General features: G+C 48.5%; 1 protein-coding gene across 2 annotated transcripts in view; it reads right to left on the minus strand.

Annotated features, from left to right (window-relative positions):
• Window positions 1–4,661: 4,661 nt before the first annotated feature.
• Window positions 4,662–19,561, minus strand: part of DCST2 (DC-STAMP domain containing 2) — an 84,714-nt gene continuing 69,814 nt past the window's right edge. For both annotated transcript variants that reach the window (XM_086947375.1, XM_086947376.1), the window contains 2 exons: window positions 6,463–6,609; window positions 4,662–5,624 (listed from right to left, as the gene is read on the minus strand). In XM_086947375.1, the coding sequence (XP_086803501.1) occupies window positions 5,075–5,624; window positions 6,463–6,609 (697 nt within the window). In that variant the 3' untranslated portion in view covers window positions 4,662–5,074. The remainder of the gene's footprint in view (window positions 5,625–6,462; window positions 6,610–19,561) is intronic.

Consider the following 19,561-nt stretch of genomic DNA (forward strand, 5'->3'; position numbering starts at 1 on the left):
GTGTCCCACAGAGAGTGGGTGTAGCGGCCCAAGAGGCATGCGGTGTTGGAAGACCGCAGTCCCAGACTAAGGGATGAGAATACCTTCTTGCTGTACTGCTCATACCTCTTGGATTCCCTGTCCGGCGGAGCCGACGGGAATGCGGTCTGGGAATTGGAAGCCTGGATAACCAGACTCTCGGGGGTGGAGTGGGTGGACAGGAAACATGGGTCGCCCGGGGCCGGGCGGTGGCGTCTGGCCACGTTCCTATCTACGGGTGAACCCGTAACGGGCCTGGACCAAGTGCCCAAAAGAACGTCGGTCAAGGCCTCATTAAACGGCAGCAGAGGCTCGGCCGAGCTTGACTGCGGTTTAAGGACCTCAGTGAGGAGGTTAGTCCTCACGGCCGCGACTGGGAGCTCAAGGACCAAGGGCCTTGGCTGCCCTCATCAACACCACACTGTAGGTTGCCCCCTCCTCCGTAGCCACGGTAGGAGGCGAGACAAAGCCAGTGTCTGGTGATGTGTCCAGACCATTGGCATCCCCAAGTCCACCGGTCCAGTCCTGGAGGGACGCGTCCGTCACAACTACGTGCTTCGGTTGGAGAAGGGAGAGGGATCTGCCGTTGACCCAATCGCGGTACGTGAGCCACCACTGCAGCTGTCTCGCAGTGCCCTCCGAGATCAGGACATGGTCGGACAGGTTGCCCTGATGCTGGGCCCACTGAAACTTCTGCTCCCACTGCAGAGGCCGCATTCGCCAACTTGCGTGATGCACCAGAAGGATGCAGGAAGCCATCAGCCCCAGAAGCCGCAGTGTCAACCTGACCGAAACTCGGGATAAAGGCTGAAAGATTGGAATCAGAGCCTGTATATCCTGAACCCGCTGTTCGGGTGGGTAAACCCGAAACTGTGCCCAGTCGAGAACCGCTCTGATGAAAAGGAGCTTCTGAGAGGGGCACAGGTGTGACTTCGGCACATTGATGGAGAACCCCAGCTGGTGCAAGAGGTCTGCTGTCGTCTGGAGATGGCTGACGACTGTCAGGGGCGAGCCCCCCTTCAACAACCAGTCGTCGAGTTAGGGGGAAGACTGAAACCCCTAACCTGCGCAGATGAGTTGCGACCACCGCCATCACTTTCGTGAACACCAGTGGGGCGCTGGTAAGGCCGAAGGATATCACGGTAAACTGAAAGTGCTCGTGGCCTACCGTGAACCGCAGGTAGCGCCGGTGGGCCGGCAGGAGGGGGATGTGGAAATAAGCGTCCTGCAAGTCCAACGCTACCATCCAGTCTCCTGGGTCCAGGGCAGCTAAGACCTGAGCCAGAGTCAGCATTTTGAACTTCTCCTTCCGGAGGAAGCCGTTGATGTTCCATAGGTCCAAGATAGGGCGTAGGCCCCCTTTGCCCTTCTTGGGTACCAAAAAGTAGTGGGAGTAGCACCACATCCTACTTCTGGCTCAGGAACTCGCTCGATGGCCCCCTTGGCCAAGAGGGCTGAAACTTCCTCCTGCAGAAGCCGCAAATGATCCCTTGATACGTGTTGGTGTCGCGGTGGCATGGCTTGAGGGGTCGTCTCGAAGGGGAGGGAGTAGCCCCTTCGGACGATTTGCAGCACCCACCTGTCCGAAGTGACAGTGCGCCAGTGGGATTGGTGATGGCGAACCCTGCCCCCCACTGGCTTCACATGGGCCAAAAAGCATGCACTAGGAGGGTTTTGAGGTGGATGCTGCGGAGGAGGGTGTGGACTGGCCTCGCCGTTGTCTCTGACGGCCTCCACGGCGATTCCCACGGCCGCCACCGCATTGGATAGTAGTCTGCGGTGCGTGGCTGGTAGCACTTGTGGGGGCACCCCTTCCTTGGCCACGAAAGGCACCCGTTTGCTGGCGCAGGGCCGAGAGGCCCAAGGACTTGGCCGTAGCCCTGGAGTCCTTAAAGCGCTCAAGCGCATAACCTGCCTTGTCGCCAAACAGGTGACGGCCATAAAACGGCATGTCCATCAGTGTATTTTGGACATCGGCCAAAAAGTTGCCGGACCTCAACCAGGCGTGGCGACGAATCGCCACCGTCGTTGCCATTGCTCTGCCTAGTGAGTCGGTGGTATCCAGCCCACACAGGATAGAATATTTTGCTGCATCCCGGCCTTCCACAAGGGCTTGGCCGAGTTTGGCCCGTACCTCCAACGGACACTCTGGCAGCAACTCTGTGACCGTGTCCCACAGAGAGTGGGTGTAGCGGCCCAAGAGGCATGCGGTGTTGGAAGACCGCAGTCCCAGACTAAGGGATGAGAATACCTTCTTGCTGTACTGCTCATACCTCTTGGATTCCCTGTCCGGCGGAGCCGACTGGAATGCGGTCTGGGAATTGCAAGCCTGGATAACCAGACTCTCGGGGGTGGAGTGGGTGGACAGGAAACATGGGTCGCCCGGGGCCGGGCGGTGGCGTCTGGCCACGTTCCTATCTACGGGTGAACCCGTAACGGGCCTGGACCAAGTGCCCAAAAGAACGTCGGTCAAGGCCTCAATAAACGGCAGCAGAGGCTCGGCCGAGCTTGACTGCGGTTTAAGCACCTCAGTGAGGAGGTTAGTCCTCACGGCCGCGACTGGAAGCTCAAGGCCCAAGGCCTTGGCTGCCCTCATCAACACCACACTGTAGGTTGCCCCCTCCTCCGTAGCCACGATAGGAGGCGAGACAAAGCCAGTGTCTGGTGATGTGTCCAGACCATTGGCAGCCCCAAGTCCACCGGTCCAGTTCTCTTGAGACTGACACTCTCGGGTCCGAGGGTCCTCAGACCCCTCCCAATACTCCTCTTCACCCATCCCCTAATAATCAGGGTTGTCAAACGATGAGGCTTGTTCATAGAAGCTAAACTCCCCAAGCGGCGTCGAAAGCGTCGCCCAGCGGCGCCGTTCCGACGTGGGAACCGGAGCGAGGGAGGCATCGGGTGACGGCGCCGCCCGGGGATGGCGCTGGAGGTGACACCTGAGGGACCGGCGCCTGTGAGGTCGTTAGGTCAACCGGGGACGACGCGGATCCAGTGGGGCCCTGCGGCGCCGGGCCCGAAGGTGCCGGCGGCGCTGGCGCCAAAGCACCCGAAGGCGTCGGGCCAAAGCCCCCGACCCGCTAGCGGCCCCAGACTGGTCCGCTGGGCCGGAAGGCGCAGCGGAACCCATCGGGGAAGAGAGGTTCCTCATGGCCATGAGGAAGCGCTCTATCTCCCCCGACGTCGCGTCCTGCCCAGGGACCGGAGATGTGGAGCAGGCCGCGACGACCGCAACTCCGACAGAGCCGCGTGGGCGGTGTCACCCGAATCCCCCGGCCGCGGCACGCGAGCGTCGGGGGGGGGGGGCGGCAGAAGAGCGATGACGTCTCTTCGACTTCTTGTGCTTACCTGACTTCGACCCGGAGGAGTGATACCGAGTCTCCGAGCTGTGATGGCTCCGACTGACGGAGTTCGAGACGCTTGCGGGACCGCTCCCGCCTAGCTTTCGAAGTCGGGGCCCGGCAGTCGGGGCAGGCCTTGTCGTCGTGGTCGACGCCGAGACAGTGGAGACACCGACGGTGAGGGTCGGTGACCGACATCAGTCGGTCGCAATCCTCACAAGGTTTGAAACCAGGCATCCCTATCGGCACCGTCCGGAGTCGCAAGACTCAAGAAAAATGATCAAAAGGGATCAAAAAAGTTTAGTCAAAAAGTGACTACGGTACTGCTTTTTCCAGATCTGCACTGCTGGCACGGAAAAAAGAAGAACTGACGTCAGCACGCAGAGGCTTCGTCTAAGTAATCCGACGACGTCAACACGGCGCCCACTACGCCGACGACTGACGCAGAGCAGCAGACCACGCCTACCGATGCGCAAGGGTACTGTTACGCAAAAATTTCCGGATCCAGTCTGACGCCTGGGGATATTCTAAGGTAAGGAATCTATCACTAACGTGTCTCTTTCAGATAGGGATTTTTGCAGTTACAAAGAGACGTTTGTGGTTTTATTTAGAGTATGAAGGGGATGAAAAAAGAAGTGACAGATTTCCCATCTGCTGTATTTAGATCAATGCATTCTTAATTGGGCAGATTGGACCTCTATCACATTTTGGTGGATGTCCTTTATCAACCAGACTCTAAGCAAGGCTGCAAGTCACTTTGGGGCAGGCCTTCCATATTATAGATTATCCTAAGAATTATATAGGTCAAGCCAGGAGAGGTTCCCTTTTATAATCATCCTCCTAAGTAGCATTCTTTGTTCCAGTTGTGGCCTTCCTTTGAATCCTATCTAACATTTGTTGGAGTGGCTGGCCTCCTAATTTAGGGTTTTAGGACCGGTAGGTCTACCAGCCACTCCGGTAGAAAGTTCCTCTTACTGGTTTCGTGGAGGGAACTTCTCAGAGACCGGAAGAGCTACCGCTCAGAGACAAGACAACTAGTTAGTTTTTGCCAAAGCCAGTTGTAGATCAGCACAAATGTGTCTTGCTCAAACCCGGTTAACTGTCCAGACCAAAACTGCAACTAAGGTTAGGAGTGTCCTTCCCCACTCCCTAATCACTGTTCAACAATAAATGTAGTCTACCATCTGTTTTATATTACTCTGTCAATAAGTACTGATGGCAAAGACATTGCTGTTTGATATGTGTGCATATTTCCCATCTAAATATAGCCCCAAGAAACCAGTGTGATCCGTACAGGAAGTTGGGGTAGGATGAATATTTATTAATAGCATAGCAGTGGTCAACCTGTTGGCTACGTCTACTGCAGAAGCATTATACAACGTTTCCCACTTTATCAAAAACTCACTGCTGTCTTCAATGTTGGGCATTATTCGGACTGACGTTCCGGTCTGCCTTCTGCGGCTCCGTGACAGTGAGAAGACCGGCAGCGAGAGGTCATATCTTACAAAGTGACCCAATCATAGATGATGTATTTGCAACAATATTACTCAGCCGTTTGTGTGCTTGCTCTCTCGACTGCCATATTTTCGGTGGCTAGAAGCCTGAGTAATTTGAGTGTTTTATAAGAACACAAGTTCCATCCGGTTGACTGAAACAGAAGGTAGACTTGCTTAATTTTAGGGAGTCCCAATAAGCCTATAGCTAAATTCACTTTGTCATTCCTCCATCAGAATGACAATGTCAACGGGTTGAATATAAATGAGGTCAGACTCTGAGCTGTCGCTTACAGATGTAGATTCTTCTGGTTCCAAACTGATTTCCTCCTTTTCAGGGCTGTAGTACTTGTGTCTTCGGTCTGCATCTCGTGCCCTCACATACTGGGTCCGGCCCTCCGTTTCCGGGCTGTCATACTCTGTTTCCAAGCTGGTCTCCTCCACTGGTGAGCCGGCGTCTTTCTTTTTCTTCACGGTGTGGTCTTCTGGAAGGCTGGTGTCTTTCCGAATCGGCTTGCTTTCCTTCACCGGACTGCTGGTGCTCTTCACTCTCCGTTTAGTTCTTCCAACTGGAATACTTTTATCCTCTACCCGCATGCTGATGCCTTCCTGGTCTTTCATTTTTGGCTCTTTCCAAAAGTTTTTCAACTGGCTTGGAGTAACCAGTTCATCAAGCTTCTTCGGTGGCGGAACAGTTTGAGGTTCATAGCTGTCGGAAATATCGTCCTCATCACTAGGCTCAGGCCTGTCTTGATATGAAAAATCCAATTCGCTTCAAAGCAAGAAGAAGAGAGATATGTTTATCACAAAGTTGAGCCACAGGCAGAGTTAACTTTACATGTAGGTTAATAGGGAAGACCTGCACAGAAAGGATGCTAGGGATCAGACAACGTTGTCAAGTGTGTAAGGAATGAGAACCCTGGGGAAATTGGTGCAAGCTAGAGGAGTCGTTGACTGATCTGCCACAAGTCAATACCTACCTTCATAGGACATGAAGTTGTTGCAAAGTCTCCAGGCTTCTCTATTGTCTATAGCCAATTTCACATCTTGCTCGGGGTACAGAGCACGCGTCGGAAACTATTGTGCTTTGTCTCCTCTGTGTTTCCCTTCTCAATAGTGGTATTCTGTCACTATTATCAGAGCCCACAAATAACTGGGGGAGCATTTTGCCAAAAACTTTTCTCCCAAGGGTTCAGTAATTCCCCTCCCTACCCAGTGACTATGAATGATAGTTTGTAGGTGATGACTGGAAACACTGGAGTAATCCAAAGACGAGGTAAATATTCTTAGTGCATTCCAGAACCCTGTTTCTAAGCTTTATGCTGTTGTACAGAGATACATACACCTGCTGTGAAAATTAGCCTTGGCTCTGCCTCATCCTCTACCCAGATTCAAATGTGAGGGGATGTTCTTTCTCAGTGCTAGTCTTGGTTTATCACAGACTACAAACAGGGAACAGCTGCTCCCTCTGTGGCACTCAACCAGATGTAAAAAGAAATTGATTTTAGAAAAGCTCTACTCAAGCAAGCCCCCTCACTGGTTCACAAAGCCTGGGAGGTGACGAGGGACTTTGCTATATACTAGGATGTCTTGGTTTACATCACGCTCACCTTTCAGAGCTGTCGCTGCTCATGTCAACTTCTTCGAGTCGCGTCTTCAGGATCTGTTGCATTTTTTTCCGCTTGGTCACCTCCTTCGGTTGCATGGAGTTTGCAGCCTTCACCCAAGTACTGAGCAGTTCGTCATCACTAGAGTCACTGCAGAGACAGATTTTGGAGAAGTCAAGGATTCAGCGTTGGAACATTCCCTGATTATTGTTACTGGTCCTACAGTGGAGATGGGGTGTTGTTGCAGTCCTGGGGTTTGAGGGTGAAAGCTATCAAATCTAGCTGCAAAAATCTGCCTCCTTTATTAGCATTTTAGCTGTAAGTACTTGGTGCAATACAGAAGCTAGAAACAGAGGGGCATATTATCAAGGGCGATATCTACGCTTTAGCAGGACTTTTTCCTGCGAAAGCGGAGATATTTTTATCGAACTATTAGCAAGATGTCGCTAACAGCAGTAAGCAACAGCTTGTAGGCGATAGCTACAGGTTTGGGGCCCGCTTTGCATGTCAGCGATGTTTATCGCTAATGTAATGCAAAGTGGGCGTACCCAACCTGTTAGCGACTGAAAGCAGTCGCTAACACAGCTATCGCCTATTAGCAAGGCTGGCGAAGCGATAATAAAACTCGCGCTAAGCGCGATTATTGCCTGCTCAGACCACTTCTTAACCTGTATATCCAATGGGAGGAGGATATTCAGGTTAAATCCCTATTAGCGATAATGCCTGAATATCGCTGGATTTCCAGCGATATTCACGCATTGAGCCGCTATCGCCGGATATTTTATCGCTTTGGAGATAAACGTTGCTAATAGCACGTTATCCCTGCGATAATATCCGGCAATAAAAAAAAAAATGCGCTAAGCACATTTAGCGATAATATCGCTATTTGTTGCTAATATGCCCCAAAATACTTTCAAGTGGAAGAAAATAGCTGTGTCTGAACTTGCTTGTGTAAGTCTTTCTCTTTTACTTATCTGAAGAGTTTTCTAGTCCAAGCAGCATGATTGCTCACATGAGTCTAATACTTACTCTACTGGGTGAGATGGACATTACCTGGGACCGTCCCTGCCTTGCTCTGGTACCCTTGGCATTGGTTTTTCTACCCCTGGTCTTTTGTGACAAAAGTCAGTGTCAGGAACAGAAACCTAGTGGATCAATTTTGTCTGCAGTTTCAACGTTTTCAATTTACCCTAGCTCCTTGGTAGCAAAGATGAGCCTAGTGATAGGCAAATGGTTGGTCCACGAGCCACCATGTAATGTTGTAGAGAGTCAAACTATGCAAGAAGTCACAAGGCAAATGGTTGGTCCACGAGCCACCCTTAATTGTTGTAGAGTCAAGCTATGCACGAAGTCACAACCGCTACCTTTGGCATTTTGGTGACTTCAGATTTAGTTATGTTGCAATGCATTTCTATGACAGTAAGGCACCACTGTGTATTGAGGCCACAGCGAGGAGCCAATGGTACTCTTAGTAAGAGAACTATTTGTGTATGTGTCTCACCTCATAGCCGCCTCTCTCACATTCAATTTGCGCGTGTGTGTGTATATATATATATATATATATATATATATTTATATATATATATATGTGTGTGTGTATAACTATAACTACCTATTGGCTCTATGGAAGAGAGAAACCCCCCCTCCTCCTCTCTCTGGCTCAGTGGAAATAGATGCCAACTGGCTTGACATCTGGGTTTGCAACAAATCCAATAAACTTGCACTGGCCTCCTCACGCACATCCTGCATAAATAATCCAGCTGGACCCTAGTTCAGACAGTCTCAGGTATGAGAAGAAACATTAAACAGAAGTAAGAACAGCTAATAAAATACACCACTTTGAAGACCGGGTAGAGGAGGCAGGCAATAAATCAAGGGAAATCTTCAGATTTGTTAAAAAATGTGTCCCCGGAGGCTTAAGCCAAAATTTATCAACATACAGCAGAATGGTGAGACCAGCTGGATTTGCCTTTCCAAAATAAGATCACAACCATTCCAGATAGGTTTTCATTGGACACTCAGTTTGTGGAGAGTCTGATGGATATAGTATGCTCCAACACTGCTACAACCACTATGGCTACACTTTCAAACTTCCAGCCTATTCTTTTGGAGGGTGCCCTGGCAGCTATACGAGGCCTCCAATCAAGATCGTTTAAAAAAACGGAGTATGCAGATCCTTAGGAAACCAAAAGTGACTAGGGCTGATTTTGCAGGTGACTGTCTATCAGGAAGAAGGAAAGGGAATTCCTCCTTTCGGATTTAGGGCCTTCACACACCCAGCCAGCTGGGTGTCATGCTTCATCATTGGGCATGCTCCTCGTTGGGTCGGCGCTGCAATACCCGACGGGCACCCTCAGTGGGGGCTCTTTGGCAGAGATCATTTTAATCCTTGCCGTAAGGGTGAGTGCATGTAAGGGGTCCTATAGTGTAGAAGTGTAGTGATGTGTTGTGTGTAAAAGGGAAGTAAAAATAAGGAGAGGGAGGATCAAGGCAACTAATTTAATAATCCTGTCTCCAACCTTGGTTAAAAGAGAAGTGGTGGCGACTGTCCATAGTAATGTTATAGTCAGTTTCTCATAAAAACTCATGTGGTCAACATGTTTCTGGCCTTGTATGTCCCATTCGGGATCAAGCGACAATTCTTCAGGACCTATGACTAGTAAATTATTATGATCTACACTAAATGACTGAAAGTGTGGTAAAGTAACCTGCATATTACCAGTCTTCTTCGCACCTGTGGTGTTCAGTGTCCGTGGGTGCAGTAGACAATATAGGAGAGAGCACAATTGTATAAAAACAGTAGTATAAAAACCCAGTAGTCACTAATGGTCTGACAAACGTGGTCGGGTTGTCACAGCCCCACTAGTCTACATGTATACTCATTCATTTCTTGCACAACACTGTGTTATTATTTGTATGCAAAGAAATTCAATTTATATGTGTAATATAGTATGGAGCTTGTAAGGTGTGATAAGGTAAAAAAAAAAAACACAGCCAAAAATGGTGGCGGTGGGTAGAGGAGTAGCAGAAGTGAGCACTCGCATAAATGAAGTGTAAGATTTGCCCCTTCAGGATTGCGGCAGCAAGTGGACACGTTTGTGTCAAATCAAGATCTCCATCTGATCCTTGTCCTTTGAACCTGCTAGCACTGGGGACCCCACTATTAACCCATTGGTAAAGAGGGTGCTTAATGCTTCATTGTCTGAAACAATAGTCCCTGTTTCATGGAAGCAGGCAAAAATTCAGCCCCTGTTAAAAACAGAAAACCTCTGCGGACCCTAGTGAACATTCAGACTATAGGCCAATTTCCCTACTGCTTCCCTGTCTAAGATACTGGAAAAAATGTAAATCAGCAGTTCTCTCAGTATATTGAAATTAATGAAATGTTCTGATTATGCTCGACTAACCCTGGGCATAATACTACGCTAAGCTAGCGGAGCAATTTGGCCTAAAGACTCCATAGGCCCTTGAGGGAATAGTCCAGAACTTGGGTGTTAAACTTGATAACTCCCTCTCTTTTCAACCACAAATCAAATTAGTGGTTGGTACATGCTTCGGGCTTCTAAATATATTTAGAAATGTTCTTACATTGCTTCTCTTTCTCTGCAAGACAGGCGTTTGTCCAGGCACTCATAACTTCCAGGCTTGATTATGGAGATGCCCTACTTATGGGTCTCCGAGACTATCTGCCCACCAGGCTTCATTTAGTCCAGAAGCCTGGTTAGCAGCCCTCATTCTCCTTAGCCTGACTTCAAGAATATGTGTCCCTGCACCTGTGTGCCCTTCATTGGGACCCGATCATGAAGAGAATTATCTTCAAAACCTTAGTTTTGGTCCTCAAAGCAATACACCATACAGGTGCAGGCTATCTGTGGGTTAGATTCAGTTTTTATGCTCCCTCTAGAAACCTGTGACCAGCCAACAGCCTTCTAGCCAGGATTCCTAAGATTCAACACATGAGAACTAGCGGACGGACCTTCTCCTATCTTGGACCAACGGCATGGAACAAACTTCCTGTTGAGCTAAGCTTAGTGGACGCTACCTGATTGTTCAAGGAAAGGCTGAAAATATGGCTTTTCCAATAAGATTAAATTCTCTGACTGCACTTTGTAGGTGACCGAAAAGCATGTGCATTCTACAAGTCGCATTTCATTCATTCATTCATAGTTTCGTGCTTGTGAAGAAGCTTTCTTCCTTCCTGAAGACCTTGTGTCTCTGAGGATAATCTGAACACCTGTGACCTTTGTATTGACTGGATCCTGTTCAGAAATGTGATCTTGAGCCTCAAAACTAGATATCCCAAAATATGCAATACTGCAAAAACCCAAAAGCCTTTGCAGTGTCAGTGAATGTTTCATGACCTTGCAAAGCTTCTTCTACACGTTTACCAAAAACAGTGAGTCCATCAAAAGGCATATCTAGGATTTTAGATTGGGCGTCAGTACAGAAGGCTGTAGACTTTCACCAGCCTTGCCTTCTTAATACAGTACCTCCTACCGACTGGAAAAAAACCTGTTTTTGAGGAATCAATTACTGCGTCAATAATGGAGGAATAAGTTAGCTCTCCTTCTTTTACGTGAGCCCCTTCCGTTTCCCTCTTATTCTCAGGAATGAGTTTGAGTAATGTAGTGATGCCATGCCACATTTGGTGATGGTAATGACCTAGAATTGCCAGGCCATGAGCTGTCTTATTTGAGGTTGCTGCTATAGACGAAATTCTTCGGCCCAGATCATCAATGCAAGAGGATGGTGCTTCTCTGAGCGACTGAAGAAATGGCTGAATTTGGTTTAGTATGACCAGTGAGGCAAGCTGGAGCTGAATCTGGAGCCTTATATTTTTTCTCCAGACGAGTTATCACTGCTGGAACAGTAGCAAGTATCTTCATTGATTTCAAACCCTCCGAGCAGACATAATCAAGAAAGGGTATGGACGTAACAGATTCCTGAGGTCTAAAGCCATAAAGAAACCATGGTTGATCTAAAGACGTCATTGGTAGGTTGAATTTCTCTGCAGCTCTTTCAATCCTGTGGAATTGGCCAGTCCTCATTTCCACGTGGGACAATGAATTCCCGACCATTATCATATTTTCTGTCCCCATTTGGTAAAACATCCTCCATGTCCTCTCCATGAATAGATACTCTTGGCGATGGAGGAGCAAGAGGTAACAGTGATGGCTGCAGAGGTGGTGAAACCGGTAAAGGAGCAGACTGAGGAGGTGACAGAATGGGTATAGCAGGTAGCCCCATGTAAGGATTAGTAGTTGGCTGCTGTGGTAATAACTTTTTGAAAGTATCCATCATCTGTTGCAACGTCGTTAAAACACAATCAGCACTTGCACTACATATGGTTCTCTATAATATCATGGTAGTTTGGTTTCTTCCACATACCAATTTAAGTACTCTCAGACTTAAATACTCCTGCTGGTAAACATATTCACAGTAAGACTTCTTCTTGTCCATTTCTTCCTTTCCAAAATCTGGGATATATATTACATCTAATTGTGTTGGGCGGGAAGCTGTCAGTGAGGTATAAATAATCACTAGCCCTTTTCTTCTTGACCTGACTGCAATATTTGAGCTGAAGGTGTGGTCACTTTTGAACGGAGTGGCCAATGATGTGGACCGAAATAGGGAGGCTGTAAGCCTTGGTTCAATAATATGGATATTTGAGAAATTGCTGCATCTGAGTCACGGGAGAATGTTGCGTTGAAAGTCACGTTACCCGTGAAGAAGGGAATTATCCCAAAATGCATTGGATAGATTTTAAGTGGCTGCGAGATAATATACCATCAACCCTCTAGTGCTGCAGAAAAAGCCTGGATTGGCACATTTGAAGTATGAAAAGTGGATACAACAAGTTAAATAACTTTGGACTAAAATTAAGAGAATCTTTGTACTAAAAGAATGGAATAAAATGGTGAAAATTGGAAAAAACTTTGGATTCATTTACCTATGTGGCAGTGTATCTTGTTTGGGGACCTGACAAGGCCTCATTTTCTTAAAAAATAATCACTAGCCTTTTTCTTCTTGACCTGACTGCAATATTTGAGCTGAAGGTAAATTTATCATCATTAATGACGAAAAAACATCTCCTGTTTTTTGTCAACTGTGTGGCTCTCAAAGGTGAGGTCGTCGACATTGATATGTTAGTCATCAACTGTCGCCGTCGACTATGTCATAGTTGTCTACAACGGAGTTGATGTTGGCAGTCTCATTATCAACACGGTTTCCTTTGAAGATGAGTCTTTTGAAAATGTCTTTTTTACAAAGGTAAACCCTCTCTATAGCACTTAAAGGCATTTTTATCTGGTTTGTTATCAGAGGCAGTGGCTGCTAGCACTGTACCAAATGAATCCTGCTCAGCGAACTGTACAGTCTCCTCTTATTTGCTTCCTTCATGGAAGTGATTGTAGGGGATGTTTTCATGGATTCCTCCCTTGTGGAGGGGGCATCTTTTTTAGAAGAAGGAAAATTCGCTTTATCCAGAAGGAATAATGCCAACCTCCTTTCTATATCCTTAAGTGTTTTAGTTGAGAAAAACTTACAAATATTGCATTCCGAGGGCTATTAATTGGTTCAAGGCAATAAATGCACAGAGTATGGGTCATCAGTGTAAATCTTCTTGTGTCCGCCAGATGAACAAGGTTTAAAAAGAGATTTCTTCTTTTCGACAGCCGTTGTGGCAGTTGGTTGTTCGATCCAATGGTCTCCAAGGTCCAGATAGTATAATAATCTATCCTAAAAACAACTCACAGTGCCAAAGAATAGGGCTGGTAGACCGATATAGTAACAATTTCAGGTTCACTGAAAGGTTAAGTCAGAGCTCTGAGGGAACTCCCTCACACACGACGTGCAGTAGAAATCTCAGCTATGGTGGCCTCTAGAGGAAGTAGGAGAGCTTATACTTCCACCTTACTGGTTGAAGTTTTGGTTCTTTCAAATGAAGTGGATGTATTGCTAAACATGCTATGTTGTTTCAGCCTATGGCCATTTTACACTATATAATGAATGCTGTATATTTTACACTGTATACTGCTATTTTGATGTACCGGGGATTCTCAGCCTAACAACGGGGACTGATTCAAGCAAGTGATATATATAAAAGATCTAATGTTGGAGTGATCTACACATACACACCAAAAAACATTGTTATTTGCAGTAACATTTTCATTCTGGAATTTACGGTCGAATCACTCATCTGTGATTCACAGATCCTCCACATCCCTGAATTCAAAACAAAATATCCACTCGCCAATGCCGTGAAGCTCTTCTTGTGCATGTAATTTCACCTTTTTTTCAGCAGCAGGGATCACTGCCCTTATCCTCAAATGGCTACTGCAACAACATTTTCTATTGTGTCTTATCAGATTGACCAGATTTGAGAGTAAACTAATGATCTCCACTTCTACATTGGACATGGGGAAAATATGGTTCCTGGTCCAATCAAATTTCTTTTTACATTTTTGATTGACAGATTTACCAAATCCAATACGGCAAATAACTGTTCTTTATTTCTATACATTTCTCTGACCTCATATAAGCCCAAGTTATTGCCTGTTTTGCAGTAAGTAATTGTAACAAAACGGAAAAAAGGGTTGTGATTTGTATGAGACGACTTAGCTTCATCTCCATTTTTTGTGAAAACCTATCTTGTAATTTTTGCTGTTATTGCAACAGTATTTGCCCCTCCAAACCATGAAATTACAATGAACAGGGTGTTCAATACTTTTGCCTCCCCATACCTTTATCTTCATTGACATGTCTTCAAGAAATTCTCCAGGATAAAGTAAATGAGTATTAATATAACCAGGTTTGTCAAACAACAAACAAAATTATAAGATTCATAAGATGCCATTTTATTAAGACAAGGGATTTTATTCAGAAAAAAAGTGATTCCTATTTAAATGAAAAAGATTCAATGTCTGTAAATTTTGAAACAGTGCAAATAGATTTAGTAACTTGTGCAATCAATGCGCAGAAAAACAAATCAGTAACAGCAAACACAGGGATATCTTTTGATCAATATATTCTTCATTTATAATTCAAAATTCATAGGGTACAGTCAACACTGAAGTTGATTTCAATGCATACAAATGACAAAGGTACAGTGCACTTTAACCTATAATTCATAAGTAAAAAGATCCATTCCTAATATAATCCAAAAGAGTGACGTATATCTTCATAAATAAAACAGTCACTTCAAGTACATCAATACTTGAGGAAATGGACAGTACAGTCGACGTTTCGGTCTTCTATTGTGTTAATCCCTCAGACCATCTTCAGGACAACAGAATCTGCATTTAGCAATGACCCTTTTAACAGATGAGTCAATCTATAAGATCTTGTCAGTATTATATGGACTCCAAAGGGACTCAATGGACCATTTTTTCTACCGAGAGGGACTACCACCCGCTGTTTCATCTGCCAGATTTGAATATTGGCTGCAGGAAATATCGAATTAAAAGATCAAGGAGGACGCATTGAAAATTGATACGCCATAAGATTTCGGCATCATTGCTCTGTCAATAAAAACATCAGAGCAAGGCCAGGAGCACCAGTGGGTGCCTTTAGAGTCCATATAATACTGTCAAGATCTTATAGGCCCAGAGAAGGGGGGTTGTGTGCTCCCTCCCTCTTTGACTAATGGCCAGGCCTAGAGGGGTGGGGTCCCCAGAGAAGAAACGGGCCTGGGGAGGGTGGAAAAGAAGGCGCCCTCCCCATTAATTGTGTAGGTCCCGGGAGATGGGGTGGCCCAGAAATCGTCCTGGAGTGGAGTGGCAGCATGCCCCAACCCTAATTAAAATATAACCAGGCCCCGGGAGATTGGGGTCCCCGGGTTTGAAATTGTTCCACTGAGAGAGGCTAATTGGCCCCTCCTGCATAAATTAAGCACTAGGCCCTGGGGGATGGGGTCCACGGGGATGAAATCGGCATGGGGAGTGGAGCATCGTAGCACCCCTCCCCCATTAATAATTGTATAGGCCCCGGGGGATGGAGTCCCTGGGCCAAGAAATCGTCCGGGATTGGGGGGGGGGCGCTGCGTGCCTCCCCACCCCCCCATTAAAATATGGCCATGCCTCAGGAGGGCCAAGGGGCCAAAATCAGCCAGGGAGAGGGGCTGTGTGTACCTCTCCCCCAGAAATTAAGTGGTGGGCCCTTGGGGGATGGGGACGGCCTGGGAAGGGTGGTCATATACCCCCTTCACTTAAAAAAAGTGGTGGGGGGCTGCATGTTTCCCTACCGGGTTGGCTGCCAGGCCCTGTGTCCAACCCCCTGCAGCGCATGCCAATTTGATAATAACATTGGCGCCAACTGACAAATCTGCATTAGATGTAGCAGAGTTTCGCCCATGGTCAAATGTATCCGTTTCAGATTCCATGCAGGTTTATAAAGGAAGATCAAAGTTATAAAGAGTAATCTAATAGTAGCATTTCCCATTTTAAGACACATTACATTTATTCATTCTTGCTACACTAAATCGAGCTGAATGGATTTGCATCAAACTTGGGATGAAGGAACAAGTTACTTCCCTTCGGTAACGATATATCTGTAAGAAACAGTAGTTAGTATTAGATTCCTTACCTTAGAATATCCCCAGGCGTCAGACTGGATCCGGAAATTTTTGCGTAGCAGTACCCTTGCACGTCGGCAGGTGTTGTCTGCGGCTCCGCGTACATCGTCGTTGGCGCCGTGATGACGTCGTCGGGAGTACTTAGAAGCCGCCTCCGCGCGCTGACGTCAGTTCTTAGACACAGCTTTTCCGCACCAGAAAGCAGAGCCATGTTAAAAACGAACACTAGTGCCATTGAAACTAGGGCCCTGAAAGGGGATGACCTTAACCCAAGATATCGGTTCGCAGAACTGGGAGGATGGGTGGGGCGGTAAGGAATCTAATACTAACTACTGTTTCTTACAGATATATTGTTACCGAAGGTAAGTAACTTGTTCATCTGAAAGTAACAGGTTAGTATTAAATTCCTTACCTTAGAATAGATACCCCAGCAATACCAACCCCGGTGGTGGGTCTGCGAACCAATAATCACACCAGAAAGTCCTGGAGGACGGAACGCCCAAAGAAGCCATCCCTCCGGACTTGACTGTCTAGGCAGTAGTGTCTTGCTAACGTGTGCAGCGAGGCCCACGTAGCTGCCTGACAAATGTCCTGCAAGGGGACTCTCTGACCCAGGGCAGTAGTAGCCGCCGTGGCCCGGGTGGAATGGGCCCTCAGCCCAATAGGAGGTTCCTTCTTAGACAAGGAGTAGCATGCCTTGATACACAACACAACCCACCGAGAGATGGTCTGCTTGTGTACCGCCCGTCCCTTCTTAGCACCCACGTAACCAACAAAGAGTTGGTCATCCACCCGGAACTGGCGAGTGCAATCGAGATAAAACGAGAGCGCACATTTTGGGTCCAGACGGTGGAGCCACTCTTCCTCTTTTGAGGGATGCAGAGGCGGAAAGAAGGTGGGCAAGGAGATAGACTGCCCGATGTGGAAGGCCGTGACAACCTTGGGCAGGAAAGAGGGTCTAGTCCGCAACACAACCTTGTCCGGATGGACAGAAAGGAAAGGAGGTTTGGAGGAAAGAGCCTGGAGCTCACTCACTCTCCTGGCAGAGGTGATGGCAACCAGGAAAGCAGTCTTCAGAGTAAGAAGGCGGAGAGGACAGTTGTGAAGTGGCTCAAAGGGAGCGCACATCAGATAAGTAAGAACCAGGTTCAAGTCCCACTGAGGCATCACAAATGGAACAGGTGGAAACGTGTGTGTGATGCCCTTCAGAAAACGAGTTACAATAGGGGACTTGAACAAAGATGGTTGATCAAGCAGCCTTAGAAAGGCTGAAAGGGCAGAAAGGTAGCCCTTGATAGTGCCCAGAGCAGAGCCCTGCTGGGCAAGAGAAAGAAGGAAGAGAAGAACCTCAGAAAGAGGGGCAGAGAGAGGATCCACAGCCTTTGCTGTGCACCATGCCACAAATCTGTTCCACCTGCAGGCGTATACCGACTTTGTGGAGGGCCGCCTGGCCGCCAGAATGATATTATAGACTTCAGGAGGCAAGTCAAATGGCCTCAACTGTCGCTGCTCAATCTCCAAGCATGAAGGTGGAGACTGGACAGGTTCGGGTGGAGGACCATCCCCTGCTGCTGCGACTGAAGGTCCTCCTGAAGAGGCAGACTAATTGGGGGATCGACTGACATGCTGAGTAGCTCGGGATACCAGTATCTTCATGCCCAGTCCGGAGCCACAAGGATGACTTGGGCCTAGTCGCGTTTGATCTTCTTCAGCACTCTGGGCAGGAGTGGTATAGGCGGAAAGGCGTACAACAGACCGCAACTCCACTCGCGTCAAAAAGCGTCTCCAAACGAGTGCCGCCTTGGAAATTCCAACGCGCAGAACTGATGGCATTGCGCGTTCTCTTCGGTGGCGAATAGATCTAACCAAGGCTCTCCCCACTGCAGAAAGAGACCTTGCGCCACGTCCGAGTTCAGACGCCATGCGTGATCCATCATGCACCGGCGGCTGAGTTTGTCTGCCCTGGCGTTCAGAGAACCTGCCAGGTGTTGAACCATCAGGGTTACGCCCTGATGTTCCAGCCACTGCCAGAGGCGCAGAGCCTCCTGGCAGAGGGTCCACGACCCCACCCCGCCCTGTTTGTTGCAGTACCACATGGCGGTGGTGTTGTCCGTGAACACCTGCACTGCACTCCCTCGGACAGAGGGGAGGAATGCCTTCAGTGCAAGACGAATCGCCCGCAGCTCCAAAAGGTTGATATGGAGCCGGGACTCCGCCGGAGACCAGAGGCCTCTGATCTCCGCCTCTGCCATGTGGCCTCCCCAGCCCTGGAGGAACGCGTGCGTCACAACTACGTGCTCCGGTTGGGGAAGGGAGAGGGATCTGCCGCTGACCCAATCGCGGTCCGTGAGCCACCACTGCAGCTGTCTCACAGTGCCCTCTGAAATCAGGACATGGTTGGACAGGTTGCCCTGATGCTGGGTCCACTGAAACTTCAGGTCCCACTGCAGAGCCCGCATTCGCCAACGGGTGTGATGCACCAGAAGGATGCAAGAAGCCATCAGACCCAGAAGCTGCAGCGTCAACTTGACCGAGACTCGGGATAAAGGCTGAAAGATCGGAATCAGAGCCTGAATATCCCGAACCCGCTGCTTGGGGGGATAAACCTGAAACTGCGCTGAGTCGAGAACCGCTCCGATGAAGAGGAGCTTTTGAGAGGGACACAGGTGTGACTTCGGCACGTTGATGGAGAACCCCAGCAGGTGCAGGAGGTCCGCCGTCGTCTGGAGGTGGCTGACGACTGTCTGGGGCGAGCCCGCCTTCAACAACCAGTCGTCGAGGTAGGGGAAGACTGAAACCCCTAACCTGCGCAGATGAGCTGCGACCACCGCCATCACTTTCGTGAACACCTGTGGGGCGCTAGTATGGCCGAAGGGGAGCACAGTAAACTGAAAGTGCTTGAGGCCTTCCGCGAACCGCAGGTAGCGCTGGTGGGCCGGCAGGACGGGTATGTGGAAATAAGCGTCCTGCAAGTCCAACGCTACCATCCAGTCTCCTGGGTCCAAGGCAGCCAAGACCTGAGCCAGTGTCAGCATTTTGAACTTCTCCTTCCGGAGGAAGCCGTTGATGTTCTGTATATCCAAGATAGGGCGTAGGCCCCCTTTGCCCTTCTTGGGTACCAGGAAGTAGTGGGAGTAGCAACCACACCCTACTTCTGGCCCAGGAACGCGCTCGATGGCCCCCTTGGCCAAGACGGCTGTAACTTCCTCCTGCAGAAGCCGCAAATGATCCCCCAAAACGCAGTGGTATTTTGGTGGCATGGCTGGAGGGGTCGTCTCGAAGGGGAGGGAGTAGCCCCTTCGGACGATTTGCAGCACCCACCTGTCCGATTTGACAGTGCGCCAGTGGGAGTGGTGATGGCAAACCCTGCCCCCCACTGGCGTCACTTGGGCCTGAAAGCACGGACTAGGAAGGTTTTGAGGCGGATGCTGAGGGAGAAGGTGTGGACTGGCCTCGCCGTTGTCCCCGACCGCCTCTACGGCGGTTTCCACGGCCGCCACCGTGTTGGATGTTAGTCTTCGGTGCGTGGCT

Source organism: Lissotriton vulgaris, chromosome 12 (genome assembly GCF_964263255.1).
Source record: "Lissotriton vulgaris chromosome 12, aLisVul1.2, whole genome shotgun sequence".
NCBI lineage: Eukaryota > Metazoa > Chordata > Amphibia > Caudata > Salamandridae > Lissotriton > Lissotriton vulgaris.